The sequence below is a fragment of the Haemaphysalis longicornis genome, unplaced genomic scaffold (assembly GCF_048455015.1).
Source record: "Haemaphysalis longicornis isolate Haplotype H1 unplaced genomic scaffold, Haemaphysalis longicornis Haplotype H1 scaffold_3, whole genome shotgun sequence".
Classification (NCBI taxonomy): domain Eukaryota; kingdom Metazoa; phylum Arthropoda; class Arachnida; order Ixodida; family Ixodidae; genus Haemaphysalis; species Haemaphysalis longicornis.
Window position 1 is genome coordinate 178,529,502 of NW_027526335.1, and position 25,660 is coordinate 178,555,161.

The following is a 25,660-nucleotide window of genomic DNA, read 5'->3' on the forward strand; positions in this document are numbered from 1 at the left end:
CCTCAAACACACACGGACGCATACAATAAATGCGGAAACCCTTCCAACTTATTTCGCGCAACATGGGCCTGCCCTATCATCTGGCCTCCAGGAAACAACCCCACAAATACGGTCGCGCTATGGGAGGCAGCTCTGGCCAGTTCCGACTTCAGGATTCAGAAGGACTTAATTCTTCGAGCCCGGAGAGGAGCAGAAGTCTGGGGCCCTGGAAGGAGGGCACTACCCCTAAGACAATCGCGCCACCTCCTTGTTTTCCTAATAAACGTTTCATCTCTCTCTCTGCGTCTACAGTGGCACTGAATATGCCCCACTGTGTCCTTGTTTAGGTCGCGCTGGGGTAGCCGTTTAGGGTAGCCGTGAGCGGAGTTGGGGTGTCATTTATACTGATATGTTTTGACTGTTTCACTGGAGCGAGACCTAGGCCATAAAACAAAATAGCTGACCTTCTCGGTACCTCTGCAACTTGTCTGCATTGTATATTATTTTATTGATTTAGCAATGCAGGTGACAGGAAGCTCATCATGAAGGCGCTTGCTTACGTACGGCAGCAAAATGAGCAAACTTTAGATCTTCTGAACCGATGGTGCGAGGCCTCAACTGAACATGGACGAGTGGAGCTTTCCCCTCAAGTGTGCTGAAGATTTAGGAAGACTGGAGGACAGCCTTCAGGAAAACAAGGACCTCGAATGCAGCCTGCATGGTAGGCCATTCTAAATGTGTTTGAAGTTCCCGCCTCACTTGCTGTTTATTTTCAGATCAAGCGACTTGCAGTCTTAGGTGGCATATCCGACGGCCATGCTGTGGGGACTCAGTTGTGGTTGCTATTTGTAGACGAATTGACGGCGAACTTCAGCTACTCGGGCCAGAAAAACAAAGCTTGTGCCGCCTCGTCAGAGGTTAGTTAATATAATAGGTATATATATAGTATAGTAAACTCCTTTTTGGGCTGTCAAGCCTGCCGTGTTAAATGAGATAGCACCATGCTTGCTGCTTCAGCTTGCCCTGGTTCAACTTTTTATTATCTTATTGCAACCGCTAAGTTTAGTTAAATTTATGTGGTAATGTACAATAGGCCGTAAAAAATGGATGTTCTCTGAACTATGCGTGCGTGTGTAATTCCTTTTAAGAGGCTGTGAGAGCAAATATGCAAACAAGAGGAGCCATGGACGCAGAAATGAAGACAGTCATCATGATCCAGCTCAAGAATGCAAAGGCGCGAACGTAAGACCCACATTGACCGGGTATTTTAAACGGATTACACATCTAGGGGTTTTTATTGGCTTTTTTTCTGCAGTTAATCCAGACAACCTGAAGAGCTGGAGGTACGACCAGTACAGCACAGCTAAGGAAAGTGCAAGAAATGGGAAAGGCGTCGTCGACAGAAAGGTCACGGAGGATTTGCCCCTCATCAGTGCAGAGAAGAGGACCCCATTATCTGTTGTGGTTGTTGAGGGTATTTTTTTTCCAAGCATGTGTGAACCATACTTATTAATGAAAAGTTTTGGCATTTAAGATAGGTTCACTACTACTGGTTATATTTGATTGTCATTCTACACATGGCTTTTTTATTTGTTTAGAAAAATTGTGCATTGGTTTTTTTTTTCAACCATGCATGAACCATGTATTGAAGAAAAGCTTTTTGCATTCAAAGATGTTCTCTGCCGCTGGTGATGCTTTGTTAGTCATTCTGCACGTGGCTTTTTATTGGGAAGGACGTATTTAACACTGCTGGCTCCAGGTGACCACTAGTATTGTGCCTGGTCATTTTGTGGTACATTTTTACAATGTGATCTTTCAGATAAACGCAGTTCAATTGTTTCACTTTCCTAAGTGACTATCATTTTTTGTAGAACAAGTTGCCCTTGCATCTTATTGTTTAAGTTTAAAAACAAATGTACAAAGTTGTGGACTTGATGGTACAATTTTCTTCTATTTATATTTTTTCGTGAAAGTTTTATTTGTGCTGCATACTTGCTTTCAAATAATCATACACAAATGTACAAGTTGTAGACGTGATGGTGGGTGTTTCTTGCATATGCCTTTTTTGTAGTGTTTTATTTGTGCTGCATTCGTACCTTACAATATCCATAAGCAAGTTCACAGAGTTATGGACCTGATTTTACAAGTTTCTTGTATTGATTTCTTTTGTTTTTATTTTCAGAGTTATGTTTGCCCTCCATTCTTTCCTTAAAAATAAGAAAGTGTAGAGTTCTGGACTTGTTGCTACAAGTTTCTTGCACTGCTCTTTTTTTGTTCTATGTTTTCTTTGCACAGAATTCTTTCTTTCGTATGACCACTGGAATGTTTTTATATAACGATGCTTCTGGCAGGTGGAAAGGATGCTTTCACCGAATTGTGTTTTGAATTGTAACGGTATTTTTCTCCTCAGTACATTACCCCCATTGCTTGGTCGCAATAAAATGTTTGCTTGAGCCAAATGGCTTTTAATTGCGAATGCATGCAGCAAAACCGCTGCATTCGCCCCCAGCATCACCTCCGAGGGAGGGATGTATGGGAGGAAGGTTCATAAAGCCGTATTTCATACGTCTAAAAAGCGGCTCTAAATATCCCAAGAAAGGGATTCTTAGCGTCTTTCTAAAGCCCTTTTCTAGACCAGAATTATCAGAACGTCTTCTAATCATCTAAAATGCGGATTGAAAAGTCACATCGACAGACTTATACAGCTTTTGTAAAATGCCACTTCTAAACCGATTTTCGAGGATGTTTAAAGAGAGTAAATAAATCGTCTAGAAATAGTAATACCCGCTGGACATTAGACGTGATTTAAGACCTTTCGAACACGTCGCGAATGCGTGATCGGATTGTCTGGGATGTTTGCAAGCCGTTTCTTTCGTCCTGAAAAATCGCGGTAGTAGAAGTCTTTAAGCTCTTTTGTGCTACCTGGGCGTGAACATCGAGCTCCTGCTTGACTTTCTGCTTTACTGGCAACAAGGCTTGAAACCGCCCCCCCACCCCACCCCCCAACAAATAAGTGCCATGGTTTAAGTAACAACTGGGTTTTCGCTGTGTGCGCTCCACATTTCGAAATGCCATGCGTTTGGAGACCACCTTGGCACACACCCCTACTCTTTACCCCTACTGCACCACCATTTTGATGAACCAGCAATTAAGACTCACTTCAAGGAACAAGCCGTTTCTTTTGTACCTGGCGTAACAAGGCTGCTACCCCGAGAAATACGCACGATGACATCGTCAACATTCTACGAGAGGCAAGACTATCTTGGGTGCAGTGCTTTTCAAATAGAATGAACCAATTATAACTATACTGATGGGCGCCAGCCATTTTTTTACCAACCGCGTTGGGTGTTGTCAGAACCAAAAATATTAGACAATGGTATGTGGAGTAAATAAGGGTATTTATACTCCTTTGAGTGTTCAATGCACTGCAGTTACATCCAGGCTGTGAAGAGTACCATTTTGGAAGGCTTCGGATTACTTTTGGGCACAAGGGAAGCTAAAAGCACCGCAATATTCACGCACAGGCATTCTTGTTTATCGCCTCCGTCACAACGGCCATTATAGCCGGAATTTAACCCATGCCCTTGGCCTCAGTAGCAAACCACCTTGGCCACCACAGTGGGTGGGGATCTATTGGGACACTGCTGAAATGCGTTGGAGGATTTTGAATAGTCCGTTCGCCGCCACTGAGCACTACGATCATGGTGTGGATACTTGTGGAGAAAGAAGCGCGCTGCTGAGGTGGGCAGTCAGCAGAGAATTCAAAAAGACGAGGTACAGGATGCTCGATGTTAAGACACCGACGACCAGCCTGCGTGGTTCCCCTCTACTCTCAGACCAGTCCGTCATCACTGTAAACTTAACTCATCGCTTTTGACCGTAACACTATAATAAATGTGGCACTGTTGTCCCCAGTAGAATGGCAGCCCAACATGCTCAGAACAAGCAGTTTGCCCTTGATCAAGCCACTTTAACAAAACGAAATGGGCTGCGCTCCCTATCGTTACTGTCACCTATGGCAACTACAAATCCCGTCCAGGGGTGGAACATGGTACATGGGTTTGGGAGCAGCACCTTCCCGCATCAAATTAGGCTATACCGGATATCCAGCAGAATGCAAATACTGCCAGAGCCTGGTACACTAAAACATATCCTAAAGTGTAGAAAAAAACAAGCGGCCACGACCCCTTTCCCGCATCCTCAAGAGAAGATGGGGAGACTGCTGTCCAACCCCTGCCTCTCAGACCAGCTCCTGCTCACCGAGAGGGCAGCCAGTGCTAAGAGAGCTCATGGATTCCCATGAAGAGGGAACTCCCACTTCCACAAGAACACCGTAAATGCTCTGGCAATAAATGTTTTTCTCCATCTCTCATGAAGGCAGACAAAAGTGCCTTCAGTAGCAGGCTTCGAGGAGCCAGAAATGCTATTTGGAGCAGATACAACACCATTTGACACCATTAGGGTGCCTCTAATCTCCCGACAGGCTGCTGTGCAAGTCCCCTGGCAATTGTTTTATCTAATATATCAGGCATTCTACCATGCACTAGAACCTACTCTGAACCAGGAACACAGTTCTTGCACTATATCTGGAGGTTTACAACATGCGAAGTTATCTATTTTCGGCCCCAGCGAGCACACCTCATTATCATTGCTCAAAGGTCAAACCTCGCGCGCAGAGCCAAAGGGGATCAGATAACAGGCTTTGCTTTGCGTCCAGTAAACGGCAGTGTGTAGGCAAAATCACGGCGACATTCCATAAAACAAGGTATTTGCTTGCATTTTTCTATGCAGCTGTGGTTTTAGTGCAAGCAATGCATCCGTAACAGGGTTGCAAAAGTCGAACTTATGGCGTAGACTATACAACTAGAGTGTGTTAGAAGGCATGATGAATGCTAGACCACAACTAGAGTGTGTTAGAAGGCATGATGAATGTTGGATCATCCCCAGCCATCCCCCACTAAGCAACGCGAACCCAAAGCTTACAGGCGAAAATGAGTAATTACCTCACAACAGCAGCAAGCTAGTGAACAAGCTAGCAAAAAGTGTCCAAGAATTTGTTAAATACATGCCACTACGGAAAGCTACTGGGCAGCAAGGCCAAGATTGTCAAAAATGGGTGGATAGATTTACCGCTAATAAGCACAACCTTTTAGCGATAGTTTTACCTGAGCTAGGCCACAAAAATATTTTAATTTGGTCATTTTTCATCAACTGTAGCGGTTGACACCAGCAAATCAACCAGCAAAATTGTGCAAATGCGAAACAAAGAAATGCAAACAGGACAAGGTGCTTAGAGCTTGTGACCTTAGGGCTAAGCCAAAGCCAACTTTCATAGACTTCTTTAAACAAAAACCATAACTGCCTTGATGACACCGATGTTTCGGCCAAGTTTTATGGCACAGGGCAGCATGGCAGTCATATCTCTCAGCTCAATTCAGGCACTCCAGTGCAGGACGGTGCTGACAAACGAGTTCGGCACAACAGGGGCAGTTAGGTGCAGGTAAACACATTTGGCACACAATGGCGCAGCTGTTCCACCCCTGCCTGCATTTCTTAAAGGGCACTCCTGGTGCTTTTAGGCCGGTGCACCATCAGTAACAGCTAACTTGTCATAGCCTACTCACATGGGCACCTTTAACTATGGTTACATTCAAAATACACGGTTTACAATGCCCGGCTTTGGGAACATTTTACGCAACAACGGTCTTGTGTTCAGAGGCACTCAGTGAAATGCGCAGCAGCATGAAATTTATGAAAAGGCATTCGTCATCTTTCGTACTGAAAAATTGCAATGACTCTTGGCACTAAAGGTCGCTGGCGTGCTGCTTCATTGCAACACGTGTGGTGGTCTGTTCTGATCCCGCACAAAATGCGCAGTGCTTGCCTTGGTGTGGCATCACATACACCCACCCTCTGCAGTATTGAAGATATGTCTAAGGTTCCTAAATCAATGCAATGGCCTAGGACGCAATTATGGAAGAGCTTAAAACAAGAAAACTCATGCTCAGGCAACCAAGTGTGGACAGGAAACTTCTGCGCATTGCCTACTACGCTTTTTACTCCACTGGGCTACACCATCACAAAGTCACTCTGTGGGATTCAATTAAATTGCCAGGAAGGTCTGGCACAATCTGGCCGACTACGAGTATTCAGCCAAACCCAGTTGCATTTTCAGAAGGTTTGTTTCGGTCATACCAACATTCACCACCGGTGAATTTCAGGTCACCAGCAGGCATTGTTATTAACACTATGGCAGCAAAAAAAAAAAAAACTAAAAAACTAACTAGCTGCAAAATTGTCTTGCAAGAGCAGGACCAAACCCACTACTTACTGCGTTCCCAAGCCACATGCAAAAATGCACCACGCATATAGCCCTTCTAGAGCAATGTGCCGCAGTACACTGGAAGAAAATTCCACTTGTTAGTACAAGCAAGCATTGAAACCTTCCTGCGTTAACAGCAATCATGTGGACAACCAGCTTCAAGCAAAGCCTAAGGTAGACAAGAGGGCAGCAATCATGTGGACAACACCAGCTTCAAGCAAAGCCTAAGGTAGACAAGGGGGGAGGGGGCAAAGCAAAATTGAATTCAGTTGTTCTCAAACTAGTCAAGTGAACTGTACAGTGCAGGAATCACAAAAATTAATACCTTTTTTGATGCCATGAAAGGGCGGTGGCAGCTAAAGTCAAGTTTCGCGAGCTTGAGATTACTGCTCAGATGCCACACGACTTTTTAAAACTCAAGGTGACCTTTGCTATGCTGCCATTTGGAAGACTTACAAATGCCCCTTGTGCAGTTCTTGGCATATAGAAAAACGTTCCACGCTGCTTTGCCAGCTCAGAGGTGCGAGCACGACTGGGAAAAAAGGAAGCACAATCACATTCTTGGAACACAACGGATGAGCTAGCCACAAAAACCGTGCCAGAAATCAGCAGTTTGCATGCGACAGGCTCCTTGCAAGTTCTGCCTTGAAACAGATGCCAGAACCACACACTGCAGTCTCAGCAGAATAAAACACTAATGCACATATCCAATACCAGACCACAATACGAAATAGAGCACACCTTGTCCTCAAGCATCCAAGATGTTGCTTCACTTTTCAATGTTCAGCAGAAGCAACCTTTGCCACGTTTTACCTTGCAAAGTGCACAAACATTATCTGGCAAAGGGCCAACCTGCAAGGAGCTCCTCTTCACAGGCTGTCTTAGGGGATCACTACGAGTGTATTAGCTGCTGTAGCAACACCGTCGCCGGCTGGAATACAAAATCACCGTAAGCTCTCAAACAGCAACACACCCCTTCAAATGTACTTGTCGTTTGAGGTGCACTGGAGAGGAAAAGCCAGCAGCGTAGTTTGTAAACTAAGCACTCCATAGCCTCTAACCACAGGTGGGAAGGGAGCTAAACGTGCCCCCACAACAATGAAAACCACCTTTATTAGTCTGCAAAAATGTTAATTCTAGTCAGGGAAAGTAAAATTTGCTTTATGGGCACATGCAGCAGTACTCCCGCACGTAGAAATGCATTTATAAAGTCCCCCTCCAAGCAGGTATCCAAGCAGCACATTGGCCAAAAAGCCAAATGTGGCTTTGTTGAAAAGCAAAACTGCCAAACAGCACACATCTAAGATGGAAACGTGGCGTTTGTTAAGCATCACAGCAGCAGATTGGCCAAAAAGCCAAATGTAGCGTTTTAAGGCAAGCCTGCCAAACGGCACTCTTCATCCAACAGTGACATTGCTTGTGCATTTGACGTGTTCTTGTGCCGATTTGTGTCCCTCACCCTCGTCTTTTTTTCCCCATGTGATTGATGAATTGTATTCATGTATTTGCGTACACCCCCCTGCTGTAATGTCTTATCAGCGCTGCAGATATGAATAAAATAAATGAAAAAATAATTAAAACACGGTACTGTTTGTAGATGCATTCCTCGAAGCAGGGCGGCAAAAAGCCACACGTGGCTTTGCCGGAAAGCAAAACTGTGCCAAACAGCACACATCCAAGATGAAAACGCAGCGTTAGTAGCCCCGCAAAAAATTGGCCAAAAAGCCGAACGAAGCCTTTTCTGGCAAAGCTGTGCCAAACGGCAACTTCATCCAAGTTAAAAACACTGTGGTGTTCGCAGATGCACCCTTCCAAGTGGGATGGCCAAAAATCCATAGGCTGGAAAGCAAAACTGTGCCAAACAGCACACTTCACCCAAGATTAACACATGGTGGCGTGCAAATGCACCACTCCAAGCAAAAAGGCTAAACAACTAGTGGCCTTGTCCAGCAGAGCTGTGCCAAACAGCACGCTCGATTGAAACGCTCATTTCCTCTGGAAAAAAAAAATCACGTGGAGACAAACTAAGCACTCAGCTGCCACCGAGCAAATGCAATGCTTCCCACAGCCTCAAGGAAAAGCAGAGGGAACCTGTGAGTGTGGCAATGTACACGGTCATTTATTCATTGGCACCCTCAGGCCGTGAGGATGCAGGCACCACCGACGCTCTTGACCTTCTCCTCGGCCTGCCGGCTGAACCACTTCGCCTTGACGATGACGGGCTGCTTGGGAAGCACACCCTTGCCCAGCAGCTTGTAGTAGCCCTGCGCAAGAGGAACAGTGAGTGGCACCATGAGCCCCTGACCGAGACGTCTGCTGGACAGGCAAGGAACGAGTGACCAGTCAACAAATGCTACGCGTTGCCTCATTCAGTACGATGCTTTGGACCCACCCCACATCTCTGCAGCCCATTAGATTCTACTGCATGTCCTACTGTCCTGCACAAGTCGGAACACAGAACCAGCTTCCCTGCCCGACTAGACTCCACCATTTACGCTTCATAACACGAATTTTTGGAGAAAGGTCAGTCTACAGGGTTCGTACAGGCTTCAGAGACAAAAATTCAAGGGTTTTCAAGGACTTTCAAGGCCCTGTTAAGAGTTTTTTAAGGGCACAGAGTGGCACCAAATGTACCGTTTTTTTTTGTGACAAAATTTCCAAAACGCCAGATATCATTTTATGGTACTAGAAATACAAAACTGTTGCAAAAAGTCGGAACCCTAAATGCAGTTGCTGGGTGATGTCAGTGAGTTCTCCCACTACTTTTTGCAGCCTTCCGTAGGCCGGTCGACATCACTACGAATGTGAAGTCGGTTGACACTTCCGCTTTTTCCCAATAGTGATGCGCTGAAGCAGTCAAGTCTGCAATGACTGCTTCCAGTTTTTTCTTTTTCTTCATGCTGTCAATTTCTTCCTCGACAAGACGCCTTTTGGATGGTCGACACTCCCGAGTTTCTCCTTTCTTTGCGCTTCCACGAGTGCACCGTAGCAGTTCCTTGCGGCTTGCACAGATGTCAAGAGATCTTACGTGATCGGGATGTTTAGGATTTCCCCAGCTTTTTCCGCTGCATCGCATACCATGTTTTGCGAGATGTAGGAGAACCCCTAGAGGTCTTCCAACTGCAACCTGACGATTAACGCTAAACCCCCATTCCACAGCGGCCGGTCCGTGGCCGAGGACAAGCAGCAGCTTCACCACATTCGAAAGCTCACGGTACGAAGGGCTCACACCTATAAAGCTCGTAAAAAAAAAAAAGCTCATCCAGCCTGGTCAAGCCCTTTTCGATGAGTCAAAGCTGATGCCCTTGCTCTTGGAATAGTTGAGTAGACTCTGCCAAAGCACCGTCTCTTTGGTGGTCATTAACTGTGCCCGCTGTAATGAGGGCATCCACCACTTTCCTCAGGCCCGCAAGACACTCATCGGTTTGCTGCACATGAACCGTGGATCCAGGCAGGACAGGCTTTGGACCAGCAACTTCAGGGGGCGCTTTGAGCTTGTTTCCTACCGCTATCAAAAACTGCTTACGCTCCATTTTGAACCGGAAAATATCCTTTGGGCTAGCTTCGCTGTCTTTCATTATCTGCTCACATGCACGGCCTACATCTACCTTTCCAAATGAAACCTGGTCGTTCACACCTTCCATGTTGAGCTTCAGGAGGCCATTTATGCCGGCTGTAGACAAAATAGAGCACTTTTCGAACTTTGTCAACAGCTTTCTGACTACCATCGCCAAGTCCCTCGCCGAAAAGAAAACCATAGGCTTGTGTTTGGTACTCAGTCAAGAATGGTCGGAGGGCCAAGGCAACAGCAAGGGCAAAGTTCAACTTTGCCACCACCAAAGGGTCCCCGGAAAAATCTGCGCAAGTTCTCAAAGGATGTGCACCTTTGAAGAGTGCCGTCCTTGTTCTTTGCCGACTTTATGTACTTCTTGAAGTCACCCCAAAGTAGAGCCCTTCCAATCGCGCTGACGTTCTACAAACCAGAGATGCGCAACAAACTTCAATGGAAATGCGCTCTGCCCAGTTACTGTTCGATAATCTTCCCTTCGTGCTGGAGAGCTGTCAAACAGTGCGCGCATACTTGAGAGCAGGACATCCAGGCACCACTAGCTGGAAACAGCTCCTGCCTTATGGCATTGTGAACTGTGTGGAGACTGCATGTGCCAAGATCAACATCCTGCACTTGGCAGGTTTTCAAGCAAGTCTGCTTGCAGTGACCTAAATAATTCTAGGTCTGTATTAGGCCAATCCATGGAAATGAACAATTATCTGAAGCGGTAAAGGCTCCGGAGCCCTCAGCAGCTTTTCCTCAATGTTTACAACAGTTGCGTGCCCCATGCACATGGACGTAAGGTAACTTGTTCAGACCTTGTGACAGGAATTCCAGCACCTTACAAGCACATCCATTTGTTTCTGTTACAGAAACTTGTTCATGAATTCACTGAAAAGGACTACATAGTTTTCAATCTCTCGCAGCAGGAATGACTGAAAAAATGGACGAAGTCTGTAGCACATCACGTAGACACCCCTTCACACAAGAACGATTTCACCACCTTACTACCCGGAACCATGCGTTTGAAGCGGTCGCCCGCTTGCAATGACAATCTGCACGAATAATGGCAGGTAACTATTTTCATAGTCCACAAGATCCCTGCATCCGTCACCATCTCATGTGCTTTACCAGCACCGTCTAAATCCGCTGCCTGCGACAAAACCGTGCCTGCGGACTCTCCGCTGGACCCAGCGCCTGGTTTGCTTGTCCTTGGGGCGAGATAGTGTAGCACCAATCTGGCTCCCGCTTCCTTCACCATGACGCAGTCCATTGCACTTTTCATACAACTCTCGTCAGTGCACTTGCCCGTAGCTGTAACGTTGAATGTCTTTTTGCAGGGCTAACATTTGACTCTGGGAGTTCCGTGGTATCCGGTGGAACCTAGTCTTTGTAGCTGTCGTTACTAAGCCACGAACTTTGGAATTCATTTTTACCAGGCCTTATTTCAGCACCTTTGAGACCATGCCAATTTCAACCGTGGAAAACATTCAACTTGAAGCAAGCAATCTTTGGTCACGCGTGCGTGTACTGGGCAACCACGCCAACAAAGCCGAAGGGATTCAACAGAGAATATTGATTGTACTCGTGCCAATGTGGTTAGCAGCTCAGTGAATACCCGCTGTCTTTTTACTACCAGATCCTTTTTCTAAAAAAAAAAAAAGTGAATAAAAATACCAACCAGGGTGTCTAGCAAATTGCCTAATTCAATTTCCCTGACTTTTCCATGTTTTCCATGACCATTTTAAACAAAATTCCCTGACTTATACAACAGGCGCCATTCTGTGGAAATGGTCTATGAAGCATATACAAAACACATTCTATCATAAGGAAAAACACATTAACTTCAGTTTCAGGTTTGCTTGCCTTCTGTTATGGCTTCAGAGAGTTTATTTCATCTTGCGAGATAGAGATAGAAGCTTCAAGTTGCGCTTCAGCGAGCACCTTTCGCTTTTTTTTTTTATTGTCCTGGCTCGACATGCAACGTGAACCGCATGGTGCGTTTTTGCGATTCGGGCGCGTAGGCGTTGCGCGTGCGATTTTTTCACGCCCGCGTCGACGATTCGCGCGCGCGGCAGCTTCTGCCTCGCTCAGAAAATGACGCTCGTCGCGCGAGGAAGTGGGAGGAGCCTGCCGACTTGCGCCAATGGAGAGCCGCACGCCTCATGGCGGCAGTTTTGAAGCTCTCGAAACAGCCGGATGGCCCCGCAAGAGATGTTTAGGCTTACCACCCCGGCAGGTATTGCATGGGCGCTAACACTAACGGCGCGGATGATGTATTATAGTACCGTTTTCGCCCACATTATAAGCTCCTTTACTTCACAAGCAACTTCGTGCGTGCCTTGTGCCAATTTTAGAGCGCGCTTAGAAGCGGTCGCTCGATCTCCCGTCACCAGTCCGCGGTCGAAGCCGCCGCCATGTTTCCGCTGCCGGCAGCACCGCGCGCAGCGTGCAGGCGGTTCCGCGGCAGCGTCAGAGCGTCTGTGACGTGCGCGGCGCATTTTCGCGAGCAGAAAACGCCCCACGCGGTTCACGCTAAACCACGTCATGTCCCTTTTCGATTACGTAATTCTGGCTTCTGATGTCATAAGAATGAAGTTCTTTCAAGATTAGCTCTTCAAAAAAGCGCCGACTTTTGAAATTCGCTGGAAAAAAAAAGCGCGTTGTGCGTGATTTGGGCACCACCTACATCGCCCCTCTGCGCAAGTGCAACCAGCAACCTAAGCCAGCTGTGAGCTGCGTGAACCACACGGCGAGTTTCTGTGCGCGATTCGTCCGGGGTATTTTCGACGACGATTTCGTGCGTGGCTTCTTTCCTGCACAAGCAAGTGCGTTTGTGCCTTGAGTAGCATTTTAAAGAGCGGTTAGAAGCGGTCGTTGGAGCTACCGCACTACTCTGCGGCCGGTGCAGGGTGCAGCCATAGAGGGTGCAACCGCCATGTTGCCGGCGCCTGCCGCTCGGCGCGCACCGCTCAGGTGGTTTTCGCGGCGGCGTCAGCGCGCCTCAGGCGTGCGCGGCGCGTTTTTGCTTGCAGAAAAACCAGAAAACGTTTCATGCGGTTTACGCTTTCGTCGCGCGCGAACGTGTTGCGTTCGGTAACTTCTTGGGGGCCCCCAACACTGGTTTCCCCTATTCTGAAACTGTGGGAAGGCCCCGAAGTGGTTTTCCCTGACTGGTACTACTTGATTGAAAAATTCCCTGACAATTCCCTGACTTTTCCCGGTGGCGCGAAATTCCCTGACTTTTCCCGGTTTTCCCGGTCGCTAGACACCCTGACCAACACGGGGGTGAAAAACGTGCTGCCAGTATGCGAAGAACGTGCTGCTGGTATAATTTTTTTCAAACTCTAAAGGTAAATATTGCTTTCAAGACATCGTGAAGCAGTTTACTCCCCTCGCCACTCGCTCACATCAAAACTTGACGTTTTATGCGTCACTGGTAGCGCGGCTTATCCCTGGTCCAAGTTGCAGAAAAGGAAAAAGAGCGAGAGAAAAATAAAAGAAACAGGTGCAGGCGTAGGCCAAGGCTAAGTCCCCACACAGAGCCAGCACTGGCCGGGATAGGAAGGGGGAGAATGCCACTGCGGAGTCGAGGGCCGCAGGAGAAAAAGTGAAACACCTTGGAATATCGCGCCTCCCAGGCGCTTTCATTCGCCCAGTAGAACGAACAATACGAGTCAGAAAGAATAATGCGTGATGGGAACCAGCGAGCACGCATGGTAAGCGCCAGCAGCTCTGGCGAAAGTCCACATATCACGCCGGCTTTAAATTTTTATACCATCATTGCAACGATGAGGTGTATGCCAGATACAAGGTGAACCGTCAAAGAAGCTGCACCGCTATGAATCCTCTCTTGTACAGCTCAAGAAATTCAAGGGAACAAAAAAATTCCAGGCCTTTCAAGGGCCTTCAAGACACTTTTCGATTTCAACGTTTTTCCCCAAGGTCCTCTGCGCGCCCTGAACTAGCCCCGTTTGGTGGTTAAGCTCTATGGCAGCAGGAGGCGTATCGGGAGAACTGCCACTCACGTGCTTGACGAGGTCGATGACGGGGGCCTTGCCATTGGCGTCCTTCTTGAGCCGCTGCCGCGTCTCCTCCGAGACCAGGGACCACAGCTTGTCCACATTCAGGCAGGGCTTCCAGTAGTGGTTCTTGCGCACGTGGTAGTTGCGCATGCCCACCTTTCCGAAGTAGCCCGGGTGGCTGCACAGAGCAAAAGATAAAAGAGTGGGAAAAATTCCCTTCAGTCGGGCCCCTTCTTTTGGAAGGAATAACCAGCCTAAACAGCACTGCCAATAAAAGGCCGACTGCACTCAACATTTCGACTTTTTGAAAAACACTTTTTGTACAGCCTGCTGAAAAAGAAAGCAAGATGCTAAATACAGCAGCTGAAATAAGCAAGTCGACACCACAAGTGGTCAGCAAAAATGGCAATTTCGTCAGCCATTGAAGTGACGTTGCAGCCATCAAGCGGGCAGCCGGACGGTCAGCAGCTCAGGAGCAAGCCTGCACGCAAGCTCTACGCGTGCACGGGGCAGCAAATGGGTGAAGCATTTGCAGCAGAGCTTGACCTGTTCTGCAGCTGCATGGCTGACTAGAGGAAGAAGCCTCCGTCGGCTGGAGCATCACAGACGCACCATGGCCGTTTACGCGAAACCGCCGGCAGGTGCAGCAATGTCTGCGGCGGAGTGTTTTTAAACGCTTCTGACTTATTAATGAGGCGTTTCATGCAGATACCACTCGTGTCCCAGCTGATTTGGCGGTACTTACTACACATTAAAAATAGATTTGCTCGAGGTGAAATTTAAGCGCAGTCGGCCTTTAAAAGAACTTGAATGCTATGCAAGGAACAGTGTTTTCCTAAGACAGAAGCTGAATGGTAAACTGACATTTGCTGTTGTTTTGCAGTGGACCAGTCAAAAAAATGAAAACCACACTAAGCCAATACATTCCATGCACTGCTTTCAGTTCACATTCCAAACTGCTCCATGCTACCAGCCTATTCTCACAAGACCGGCCCACTGTTGGCAACAGCATCACACTGCTAGTGTGAACGGCAGCATGTGAATGCTGCGCTGGGCGTGCATGTGTCTACTATGCGCGTGAAGTGTGCACGAAATGCGTAGGCTAGAGGGTGCGCGATCGGCAAGATTTCCGAGCATTCAATGCACAGCATGGATGCAGCAATAACCCTGCAACTACTACACGTTGAAAAATCTGCAACCTGCTGAGAATCGCTCAATGGACGATGCAGACCCTCTACTACGCCACAGTTCGTGGCAACCACTTTCTTCAGGATGGCTTTCAACAATGAAGAAAAACAGAGGGCACCCTCAGTTGGCCAACTGTTGACATTGTAGCCTCCACAGTGCTGCACACAGCTTCTGGAATGAACTGTACGAAGCTGGGCCTGTTGGTTCATGATTTAGGGATTAAAAACCAGCCTTCTTCTTAGCTGGTTTTGAATCCCTAAATCAAGAACTATACGACCTCTTGTTTTTTTTTATCCTTAACGTCGTAATTTTTTATTCCCTCAAGCCTTTTCTTCTTTGTTGCATCCAGTTTCACTAAACCGTAACAATGACGATGTCTATTGATTGATTGTAGGGTTTAACGCGCCAACGCAACGAAGGCGATGAGGCGCGCCGTAGTGGAGGGCTCCGGATTAATTTTGACCACCTGGGGATCTTTAACGTGCGCCGAAATCTCGCACACACGGGCGTTTTTGCTTTTCGCCTCCATCAGAAAAGCGGCCGCCGCGGCCGGGAATCGAACCCGCGACCTATGACGATGTCTATTGCAATAGGATCCCCTGAAGGACAGTTCACCCCAAAACCAGCTGTTTTGGTTTCATGCATCATGAGCTAGAGGGACTTGTATGTGGTGGCATCAACTGACACGACCAGCACTCTGTTACAGATGCGCTACCAATTTATTGATTGAACTCCCTTTCAAATCTTACAGGCACCCAAAACAACTGCACCCATTTAGAACCCTACAGAATATAGCATGCAATGCATGAATATTGTCACAAAACCATGAAAATAGCAGCAATTCTACAAGCCCAGCTACAGGGATGGCAAAACAGTCAATTTTCCCAACAGTTCAAACGAAGCATATACAGTTCTCAATTTCCGCAGACAAAATGCATGATTAGCTCCCGATTCTGTAAAACTTTTAGAGAATTTAACATTAATTAGCTCATCCGAAACTTGAATGCCCTTGAAGCATTTAGAACCCACACCATTTTGACCTGTCCATAACGTTGGGATCAATAGGGCAGCTGATTTACATATTCTGACTAGCATCACTCCCATGCTATTCTAACAAAGACCCAAAGCCCATCTTACCTAAGTAGAGTTGCAACACAGTCACCAGACTAGTTTAGTCTCACAAATACTTTCATTCACAGTACGGTACATCTGTTATCATGCCCGCTCATCGCATATCTTTCCACACGAATGACCAAACAGTGCTAATCCTGCACCTGCCCAACTCCACTGTGTTGTCAATTGAACCTCGCACATTTTTTAGTTTTGCCATTCCATATTGCAAATGGCTGGAAAGAGCAAGGATAAAAATTGTGTGGGCTTTTTGTTTCTGTTCCAGCCACAGCTCAAAGACAACACAAGCAATGCTAAGAGCCAAAAGTTGCCAACCAGTATTACTATCTGCCACTGGAGGCACCCCCAGCGGAGTCGTGTAACGGCGAAAAGAGCAAGTCAGAAAAGCGAGGCAGATGTAGTAACATTTTGAAAACTAATCAGCCCCTTTTGATACGAGGTCGTTCAGGAATCATGGCGCACCTCACTCCCGAGATCAGCTGAAATTTTCATAGACAAATATTCTGCCAATGCTGGCCTAGCCACAGAGAACTTGCGCAAGTAGTGCACCCCATCCCTGCCGCCTCGATGTGTCTGCTGCGCATCCCACCCCCACAACCGCCAATCTCCAGCACCCACTGTCTCAAGTCCACGTGATACAGAACCTTCCTCTAAATGCCTCCTGTTCCCACATCAACCCTTACACATTGGACCTCTCAGTGCCAACTACTCCATAGAAAGCAGCGAGCATAGGCCTATCCCGCCTCTGAAAGAGCTACCAATCTCACTACGAGTACTCCAAATGATATACACGATGTCAGAGGCCCCATACGCCCCTACCTTCTACTCCCACTTGACCAGGAGTTCTCCTGCCATAATAAAAACCACCTCTCTATTGCAAAATAGTATTTGAGGACGGCAGTGTGGGAGATTTAGTAAAAAGAAAACTTCCACCAAGTAGCGGGCCACACCCTGCTCTCATGCATTTAACCACAAGCACATTGCAGAGGAATATTCGTGCTTGGCCTGGCTGGATATGTAATGTCCAGTTTCACATTTCTTCTGAAGTCTTCAAGACCACTTTAGTGTTAAGAACAGACTAACTCAAACATGCCGATCTTTTGGAGAATTTTTGTACCAGCATCTTACAAACTCCTTAAAAATTTATTGGTGCTGTTTGCAGGGCAACATAGATAGGCGTTCAAAAATATCAAATTGAAAAACGCTGCAATTGTAGTCTTTTTATCAGACACTGAAACTATTTCTGTACACTCCAAGACTGCATTGTACAAACAAGCAGGGGTGAGACAGCTGAACCAGATTTGGGAGCAGCTTTCGGAGCAGCGAAATTTCGATTTTGGAGCAGACGAACCTTGATTTGGAGCAGAACAACAACATTTATTATGTCACCTTAGGAGCCTAAAAAATCAAATTTTTGGCCACTCGAGGGGGGGAGGGGGGGGGGGCGCTTTTTAATCAGTTTTGAACGTACATAACACTGAAACAGCCTTTCAATAAAGTTTTTTCTACCTGAGTATCACAAGGAACGAACTACACTACCTTTTTCAAACCATTTTTACATTCTTGGGCTCTATGCATAGATAACGCGGAGTTCCATTGAGAATATCCAATTGAAAAACAGCAATTTTAAGAATTTTTATTATCCCGTGAATGCCGAAGTTGTTATTTTTGTAATCCGACTCGGTGTTACGCACAACTGAGAGCCATGGCAAAAGTTTCGCAAAGCGAGGTGACAGTCGTCGCACCCCACCAGCCCTCCCATTTCGAGACCCAAGGTGGGCGTTCACTACGATCGTAATTAGAATATTGGCATGTTTAGTTAACTCCCTTTTGGCATTAAATTTCAATTCAGATAGATGAACCATTATTACTAGTGTGCGATAATATCCGGTCCCGCTATCGGACACTGCTTGAACATTTGGCGGTGATGCAGCCTGCGCCGACACTTCTTCAGTGTCCATCGTCCCACTGCCGCCGCTCGCAAGCTCACTGTCAATAGCAATAACTCGGCGTTTTATAACGCCGCAATGAGTCCCAAATCACTTCAAGCACGCACCGTACCTCACACTCAAGGCCGAAACACAGCGACATTGCGGGTACCCTGTTGTTTTTAAAGAACCCCCAGCTTTCGAGTCGCGTAACTTCCCGCAGTAGGTCAAATGACTAAATGTAAACCCGGCCACCCCCATAACCAAAACCAAGGTAGAAATCGGCGAAGAGCACTCTGCCTGAACCACGAGAAACTGCTTTGCCCGGCGGCCATGTTTTCCAATCTTCACCGCACCAATATGGGGCGCCCAGTAATGTCGTTCTGGAGATGCGGCGCACCCAAAATTGATTTTAAAATCAACTTGCACAAGTAGTTTGTGAAAACTTTATATGGGAAAACTAAAAATTCCCACAATATAACATGTGCAACCCGACATTGTGACTTCAAATAAACCTTTACAAACAGCATCACCTTCAAGGTGCTGGAAAATTATGCCGTCAGTAAACATTTTCCTCCACTGAAATTGACGGGAGCGTTAAAATCCTTGGCTCTTATACTCTTTCGGAGCAGTTTGGCGCAATTTTTGCAATTTTCAAGCTTTTGGAGCAGCCTGGCGCAGGAAAACGAATTTGTATCAAAACTGCGCAATGTGCGCAGCTGTCTCACCCCTGAACAAGTGTACAGGCACTGGAAACGTTGCAAGGGATGTGGAGGCTTGTCGCATCCCACCAGCCTGCCTCCCCTCCTACAATCCCCAAACCCGAAGCACATGACAATCAATAAAGTGTCAATCTCAAGACGTCATGAAATTGCTAAGCATAGCAATTTCAGTAACGCTGTTATGCTTAGGACACCTCGCCTCGGACATTAAAGTTTCCTTCATAAACATTATTGCTTGCATGTAATAGTAATTACTCCCGCTACTTATGGCGCCTATGCAGCCTGCGCCACAACTTCCGGCTAGCCGTCCACCCCATTCCCACGGCTCGCTTGACTGTCAAACACGCCAATAACTCAGCATTTTTAGGATCGCTACGAGTACAAAATTTCGCTTCACGAACCCCAATTTAACACGCACGCCTCGCATGTCCCACTCAAGGATGAACCACTGCGAAGATTCAGGCGCCGCAGTGTTTTCAATAACTGCAGTCTTTCGAGGCACGCAACTTGCCATAGTCTGACGCACGTTTTCAAGCGCTACTGCCGCACCAACACCACTGTTCAGCCCTACAACAGTAAAACGACTAAACAGGAACCCAGCTGCTTGCGTGAACTAAACCAAGCAAAAGATCGGCGAAGCCCTGAGAGCCTGAACAACGCCACAGCCACCTCGTGGCGACAGGGCAGCACAAATGGCTATACAGCCAATTACACTTTACAAGCTATCATTGTTTTTCCCGTTTCACTGTACTTCTTTTTCTACTGTTTGTGTGTTTAAAAGTGAGCAAACATAAAAAGGGCAAATGAAAAGAGGTAGGCGAGGGCTACGCTGATGTACCCATACCAAAAAGCGGCGCCTAGTAATGCAGTTCCGGAGATACAGCACTCAGAAAATTGCAGTTTTTTTTCTCGTTAACTCGTGCAAATACTTTGGCAGCTCAGCTGACTTTACTATTTTTGTACAGCAATTTTCAATGATTTTCGACAGTGCATTTTTGGAAGCACACAGAAAAAATGTTCCTTTCATCCAAAAATAGTGTCGGCATTTTACCCCACTTAAACTGACGTGAGGGTCAAAATCCTCGCTTATCAGGCTGTTTGGAGCCATGCGGCACAATTTTTGCAATTTGCATGCATGTTTTCGGAGCAGCTAGGTGCAGGAAAACTGATCTGTATCAAAATGCGCAATGCACAGCTGTCTCACCCCTGCACATCTAAATTTACAAATGGGCTACATAAAAAGGGACAAGGCAAAAGGAGCAGCGCACACTCCCAAAAGAGTTTCTTAATAGCCTCAGACATCTCGTACAAAAAAAGTCGACCAGTATCAAATGCCCAAAAACTTTTAAAAACACAGAGACTTCAACGACGCATGCTTTTTTGCTGCATAAATTACATGCGGTAGCGCCATGGCTGCCGTGCAGTCATTTTTGCTTGCAACAGCCCAAAGAGGATTTGGAGCAATTTTAGGAGCAGCAAAATCTTCAGCTTAGAAAAGGAAATTACAAATTTGGAGCATGGTTACGGCAGAAAGGTACTTTCCTTTATGGAGCACTGAATCCCCAATTTGGAGCAGTTTACTACAAAACTGAAATTTTACGTCAGTGCGTACACGCTTCCGCTTCAGTGGTCAAGGTCCCGCAAAAATGACCACCGTTGTAGAAACTCGGGCATGTTGCGAACGCGTCATTTATTCCCCGATACAGTTCGCAAAACACAAATTTTGCACCTAGTCGGGCATTTTGGCGCGGCGTGGTGCAATTTAAATTTTATAGCTTTGGCGCAGCCTGGCTCAAAGTTATGAAGTTGTACAGCTGTTGCACCCCCGGTACAGGTATGCACAAGATTTTTGAGTGGCATAGCAAATGTATCGGTATTCACAGGTCCAAATGTCTCACTTGCCAGTTTTCATGCAGTCAACTTTTGTCCTCCAAGTACAACCGTGCTTCCTTCAATAAGCCTCACATGCCGTTCCCACAACGGCAGATATTGCATCCATTGCTGAGAAAACCCCCAAGTGCCTCGACAAAGCACGTTTCACGCAGCAAGCAAAGACCTCCACGAAATGCTTCACAAAATTGAAGGAGCACGTCGTCGTGTAACGTCTAAAAATTACCGTGTTCCTCAACAAAAATCCGCACACACAGGTAACCAGGCCATTGTTCACTGCCAGACAAGCAGCCCTACCCATTTTATTGGGGTCACCGCACGTCTGTCGCGCTATGCGCAATATGAATGATCACCCAACATGACAGCGGCATCCACACTAGCAATGGTTCACTCACTTCACTCTCAGGGAAAGAATGTTTGGTGTCGGGGCGAATACGAAACCACGCAACTTTGTCCTGTGTGTGCAGAGACCCCCGGGCTGCCTAACAGCAATGTAAAAATAAGCCTAGCTACACTGAAGAAGAAAACACAGCCTCGCACTTTCCCCTTGTCTGATACAACAGCTTTGCTGCTCACTCTCTGAGTCAACTGCATGAAATCCACTGGGAACAAGCATCTGCCAAACATTGGAGGAGCCCATAGGGTCTACAATGGAACCTATCCATACAATGCGTTCCTTGCAACGGTGCCGCACACCCCAAAGTGCAAGACAATAGGAACCGAAGAGAAAATTAGCATGATAAGAAGCACAAACTGATTCATCATAGAAAAGTTACATTTTACAACAGCCAAAGCAGCTCGTGGACAGTTATAGCCACCAAAAAAGCAAATTCAATTTGAAGCGGTGACAAGCCTTCGGATTGAAAGGAGCACAGAAACTGAAACTTTCGCCATCTGCGGTGTACCTGCGCATAGACCATGCTGGCATGCAGCCTTGTCCAGCTTGGCCACCGGTCACGTGCCCTGTTATGTGAACACGTTTCAATCCGCCATTCATTTCGTAAATGCAGCTCGTGATAGTCGCACTTATTTCGTCCACTGGATTGACAGACTACAGGGTTTAACCCCGCACCGAAGCTACACCTGGGCCATTTGATGTGCCCCATGGTGGAGGGCTCTTCCGGGTAATTTTGACCACCTGGGAATCTTCAGTGCACTGAAACCTCGACGCAGGCGTTTTCGCTGTTCTTCCACTGGCAGTGCCAGGCATGCACTCACGGCTATTAGAGGTTTAACGTACAGAGCTAGTTGGTTTAATGACAGTACCTCCACTGAAATGCCATGAACCACAACATGAAACAGCGTCGATCCACAATAACCATCGCCAAGTGCTTCGGCGCAAACCCAGTAGCGCGTGGTTCGCACTGCGCTGATCGGGCGAGCTAAGTCATCCCCATTTTCCCAGTCAAACTGAGACTAGCTGACCGAGTTCAAGACTCGCATGTAGCTGCTTGAGAAATGTCAGCCAACACGTTGAGATCGGCCAACACCTGAATACAGCGTCAATGTCCCCACCAACTGCCACCGCAGTCGCAAACAGGTAGATGCAGACACGGCCGGCTTATTTGTGATGGGGGTTTCAAAGGAATCCCCGGACTGCGCCCACCGAGCCATACTATATACTGATGTGAAGAATGTTTTTTTTTTTCTGCAAAGAATGCAGGTTTGACAAAGCTTCCTCTGGCCACTTTGCACATCAGCAAACCATTTAGTGATCATGCCTCTTGAGATGAGATCAGCACTGCTCAACAGTTTAGCTGAATAACCTGGCTTTCATTTCTTGTCACATGGTTCTTCCAATGCTTGGCCTTCCAAGTCTCTGCATCCGACGTTTCCGAGAGCCCTTCACAGCTCTGACGAGCTCTCCACTCGGGGGCAATGCTGCTGCATTGCGGCTAAATCTTAGTGATCGACCCTTAGTTACGCCCTAGACGCAAAGTTTGGCTTGCTTCTTGAAAAATTCTAACCAAGCCTGCTGCTGGCTATCTTGCGCAGGAATGCAGTCCCTCACGGCCACTGTGCGCCATGCAGCAAATTCGAACTGTCTGTTAGACCTCTTGAAGCACCCAATCATGGAGACAAACGCCGCCCCACCGAATTTCGATCATTTTCCTCCTCTTCCCAAACGTAGTGAGAACACGTACATGTAAGAGAGACAAGTCTCTCACGGTCAGGGCGACCATTAGGCACCAGGTCACCCACAAAAGTCACCACCCAGGCTTATGCACTGCAAGTGTAACCTTGCTAAGCCCGAAGCATGCAACTCCGGAATAATGGCGAGTTTTTGCCATAATTAGGTGCATCCTTTCGAAGAGTCTTGAACGGGAGCCACGCTGCACAAAAATGCCGCCACCGCGGCCACAACCGAGGGTGGCAAAACGTGCAGCCTCCCAGCACGCGTATCGTAATTTCGTAATCTCCCCTACGCAGGCATGGCCAAAGGCGTCAGCCGCCCTACACGGCCAGTTACGGTCGGTAAGTCAATTCCGTGGTCAAATGTATAACAAGCACACGTCATGGCCAAACAGGAAATAGAAAAACTTCCGGAAACGCTCAGGCGACATCTCATGAAAAATGGCAATATGACATTGTTTTGCTTCCGTTTCCGGTAGAAACCGCTATTACCCTGTGACTGCTTTGGTGCAGACATGAAGATAAGTACACTCTTTGAGCAAACATGGAGCAGGATGGACCCTTCTGGGGCAGTCCAACCACTGCCAAAAAGAAAAGAGCAAATTTAATTTGAGGCAGTGACAAGCCTTAGGACTGAAATGGAGCACAGAAACTGAACCCCTCACTATCTGCGGCGAAACTCCTCATAGACAATGCTGGCATGCAGATTGGTCCAGTTTGGCCACCGGTCACATGCTCTGTTGAACTTTTGGATCGCCTGTACAGCGTGAACCTGTTTCAGAAAAACTGCATTCCACCATCCATTTCACAATGCAGCTCGTGACAGTCAAAGCTATTTCATCTACTGGGTTCACCGACTATCGAATTTAATACCCCTGCTACCCTAGCGTCCCAATGTCATTTGAACCAAATGACAAATGACTCAAATTCGAAGTTGTGCTGCTCCACTGGGTTTTGAAATGCCATTCCTCTCAAATGACATTCCAGTCAAATGAGCACCCAGAGACATTTGGGCTCTCAAATGCCATTTCTAGCACTCGCACACAGCGTTCCAAGTCAGCATAAACAAATACATTGCTGGCGTACTTAAAACAAAATATTCTTAATTGCGTGACTGTTTACTTCTGGTTCATTTAAATCGGGATATCAAGATGCAATACCATACTCTCAGCACCAGTGCAAGCAAGCGACATATGTGTGTGGCCAGGCAGCACAAAAAACCTCAATTGCGATTCAGAATTAAGCAAAAACAGTGTCAAAGCTTACGTTATGGATAATTTGATGATTAATGCCAAAGACTCGTTAAATTTGATTGTTAGCAATTGTGAAAGCTTTCAAATGCCATCGAAAATGTAGTGGGGCACGGCGGATTCTGAAGAATGGCATTCGAAGCACCCCATTTGAGTCAAATGAGTTTCAATGACATTCGGACCCTAGTGTAGCCGGGGTACGCTTTGAAGCTACACCCGAGCTATTTGGGGCGCGCAATAGTGGAGAACTCTTCGGATGAATCTTGGCCACCTGGGGATATTTATTGTGCACCGAAACCTCGTTTGTGCACACAGGCGTTTTCGCTGTTCTTCGAATGCAAGTGCCAGGCGTGAGTTCACGGCTATTAGAAAGCTAGCTGGTTTAATTACTACCACCGCTGAAATGCAACGAACCAGAGCAAGAAACAGCGTGGACCCACAATAACCAACGCCGTGTGCTTCGGCGCGAACCCTGTAGCGCCTGGTTCGCATTGCCCCGATCGGGCGATCTAAGCCATCCACATGTTCGCAGTCAAGTCGACACTACTTGACCGAGTTCAAGAGTAGCATGTAGCTGCTTGAGAAATGGCAGCCAACACGTTGAGATCGGCCGACACCTGAATACAGCGTCGTTAATGTCCCCACCAACTGCCACCGCAGTCGCAAACGGATAGATGCAGACACGGCCGGCTTATTTGTGATGGGGGTTTCAAAGGCGTCACCGGGCAACACCGAACACTGCTGCGAGGTATGTGACGCTTCAAATTTAACGAAGAACCAGGCCACTCACTATTTGTCGAAGTTTATCCTGTGGTGATGCTGGCCACCGGCGTTACCACGGCCTCCAGGATGCTTGCGGTGCTTTCCTGTTTGCATGAACACGAATAGAACATTGAGTACCCTTTCGAAAACCAGTCCACATGCTCGTCAAACGAATGTGCTGCCATGCCAATGCTAAGTGTGCATCGGGGAACTTACCGACACGGCCATGGCCGTGGCTCACGTGTCCCCTTAACTTCCTGGTCTTCTTTTTGTTGGTAGACTACAAAAAAAGAAAGAACATATCAGCACGTCACACTCAAGGTATCGGCTCAAAATTTTTCGCACAAACGCGACAGCAAGCACGGACCCGTAGCGAACTTTCGCCGGTCGTTTCGAGCAACAATTTTGAGAAAATATGGGTAGACAGTAGGTAATTGGGGTTCTGTGGACATTCCGGCGAACAAATAATTACACTTCATCTAAGTTATTTCTAAAATATTAGCTGATTATTCGGATTTCGTGAAACAAGGGACAAGGCGCAACACCTACCATTTTGCCTATGCGGTGCGAAAAGAGGAAATGCTGTCGATATCAGCGCCGGATATCGCGAGCGGCGGCGGCCAAAGTTGACCAAGCTAAATAATACAAATAATCAACACAAGTGTAATTCAGCTCAAGTTAGTTTTTTTACTGTAAATATTTGTTTTTGTTGCTGTAAATAATAATGCAAGCATTGATTTCTGATATTTTTTTTACGCTCGGTGTTTTCATTTCTGATTG

At 46.9% G+C, this 25,660-nt stretch overlaps 1 protein-coding gene across 2 annotated transcripts; it reads right to left on the minus strand.

Annotated features, from left to right (window-relative positions):
• Positions 1 to 8,399: 8,399 nt before the first annotated feature.
• LOC144175829 (large ribosomal subunit protein uL15-like) lies at positions 8,400 to 25,515 on the minus strand. 2 transcript variants are annotated; one of them, XM_077704837.1, is made up of 5 exons: positions 25,430 to 25,515; positions 25,097 to 25,160; positions 24,909 to 24,984; positions 13,880 to 14,054; positions 8,400 to 8,565 (listed from the first exon to the last, which is right to left on the minus strand). In XM_077704837.1, exons 1-5 carry the CDS (start codon positions 25,430 to 25,432, stop codon positions 8,437 to 8,439), a joined length of 447 nt encoding a protein of 148 aa, XP_077560963.1. In that variant the 5' UTR covers positions 25,433 to 25,515; the 3' UTR covers positions 8,400 to 8,436. The 2 variants fall into 2 exon arrangements, with proteins under 2 accessions (XP_077560963.1, XP_077560964.1); XM_077704838.1 differs by lacking the exon at positions 25,430 to 25,515 and adding an exon at positions 25,248 to 25,272.
• Positions 25,516 to 25,660: the final 145 nt, after the last annotated feature.

Excerpts from the sequence above, each read along its gene's own strand:
- LOC144175829 (XM_077704837.1), bottom strand. Across the intron at positions 14,055-24,908 it reads AGGATAAACTTCGACAAATA|CCACCCGGGCTACTTCGGAA; the intron begins GTGAGTGGCCTG and ends TGCTCTGTGCAG. Across the intron at positions 8,566-13,879 it reads TCATCGACCTCGTCAAGCAC|GGCTACTACAAGCTGCTGGG; the intron begins GTGAGTGGCAGT and ends CCTCTTGCGCAG.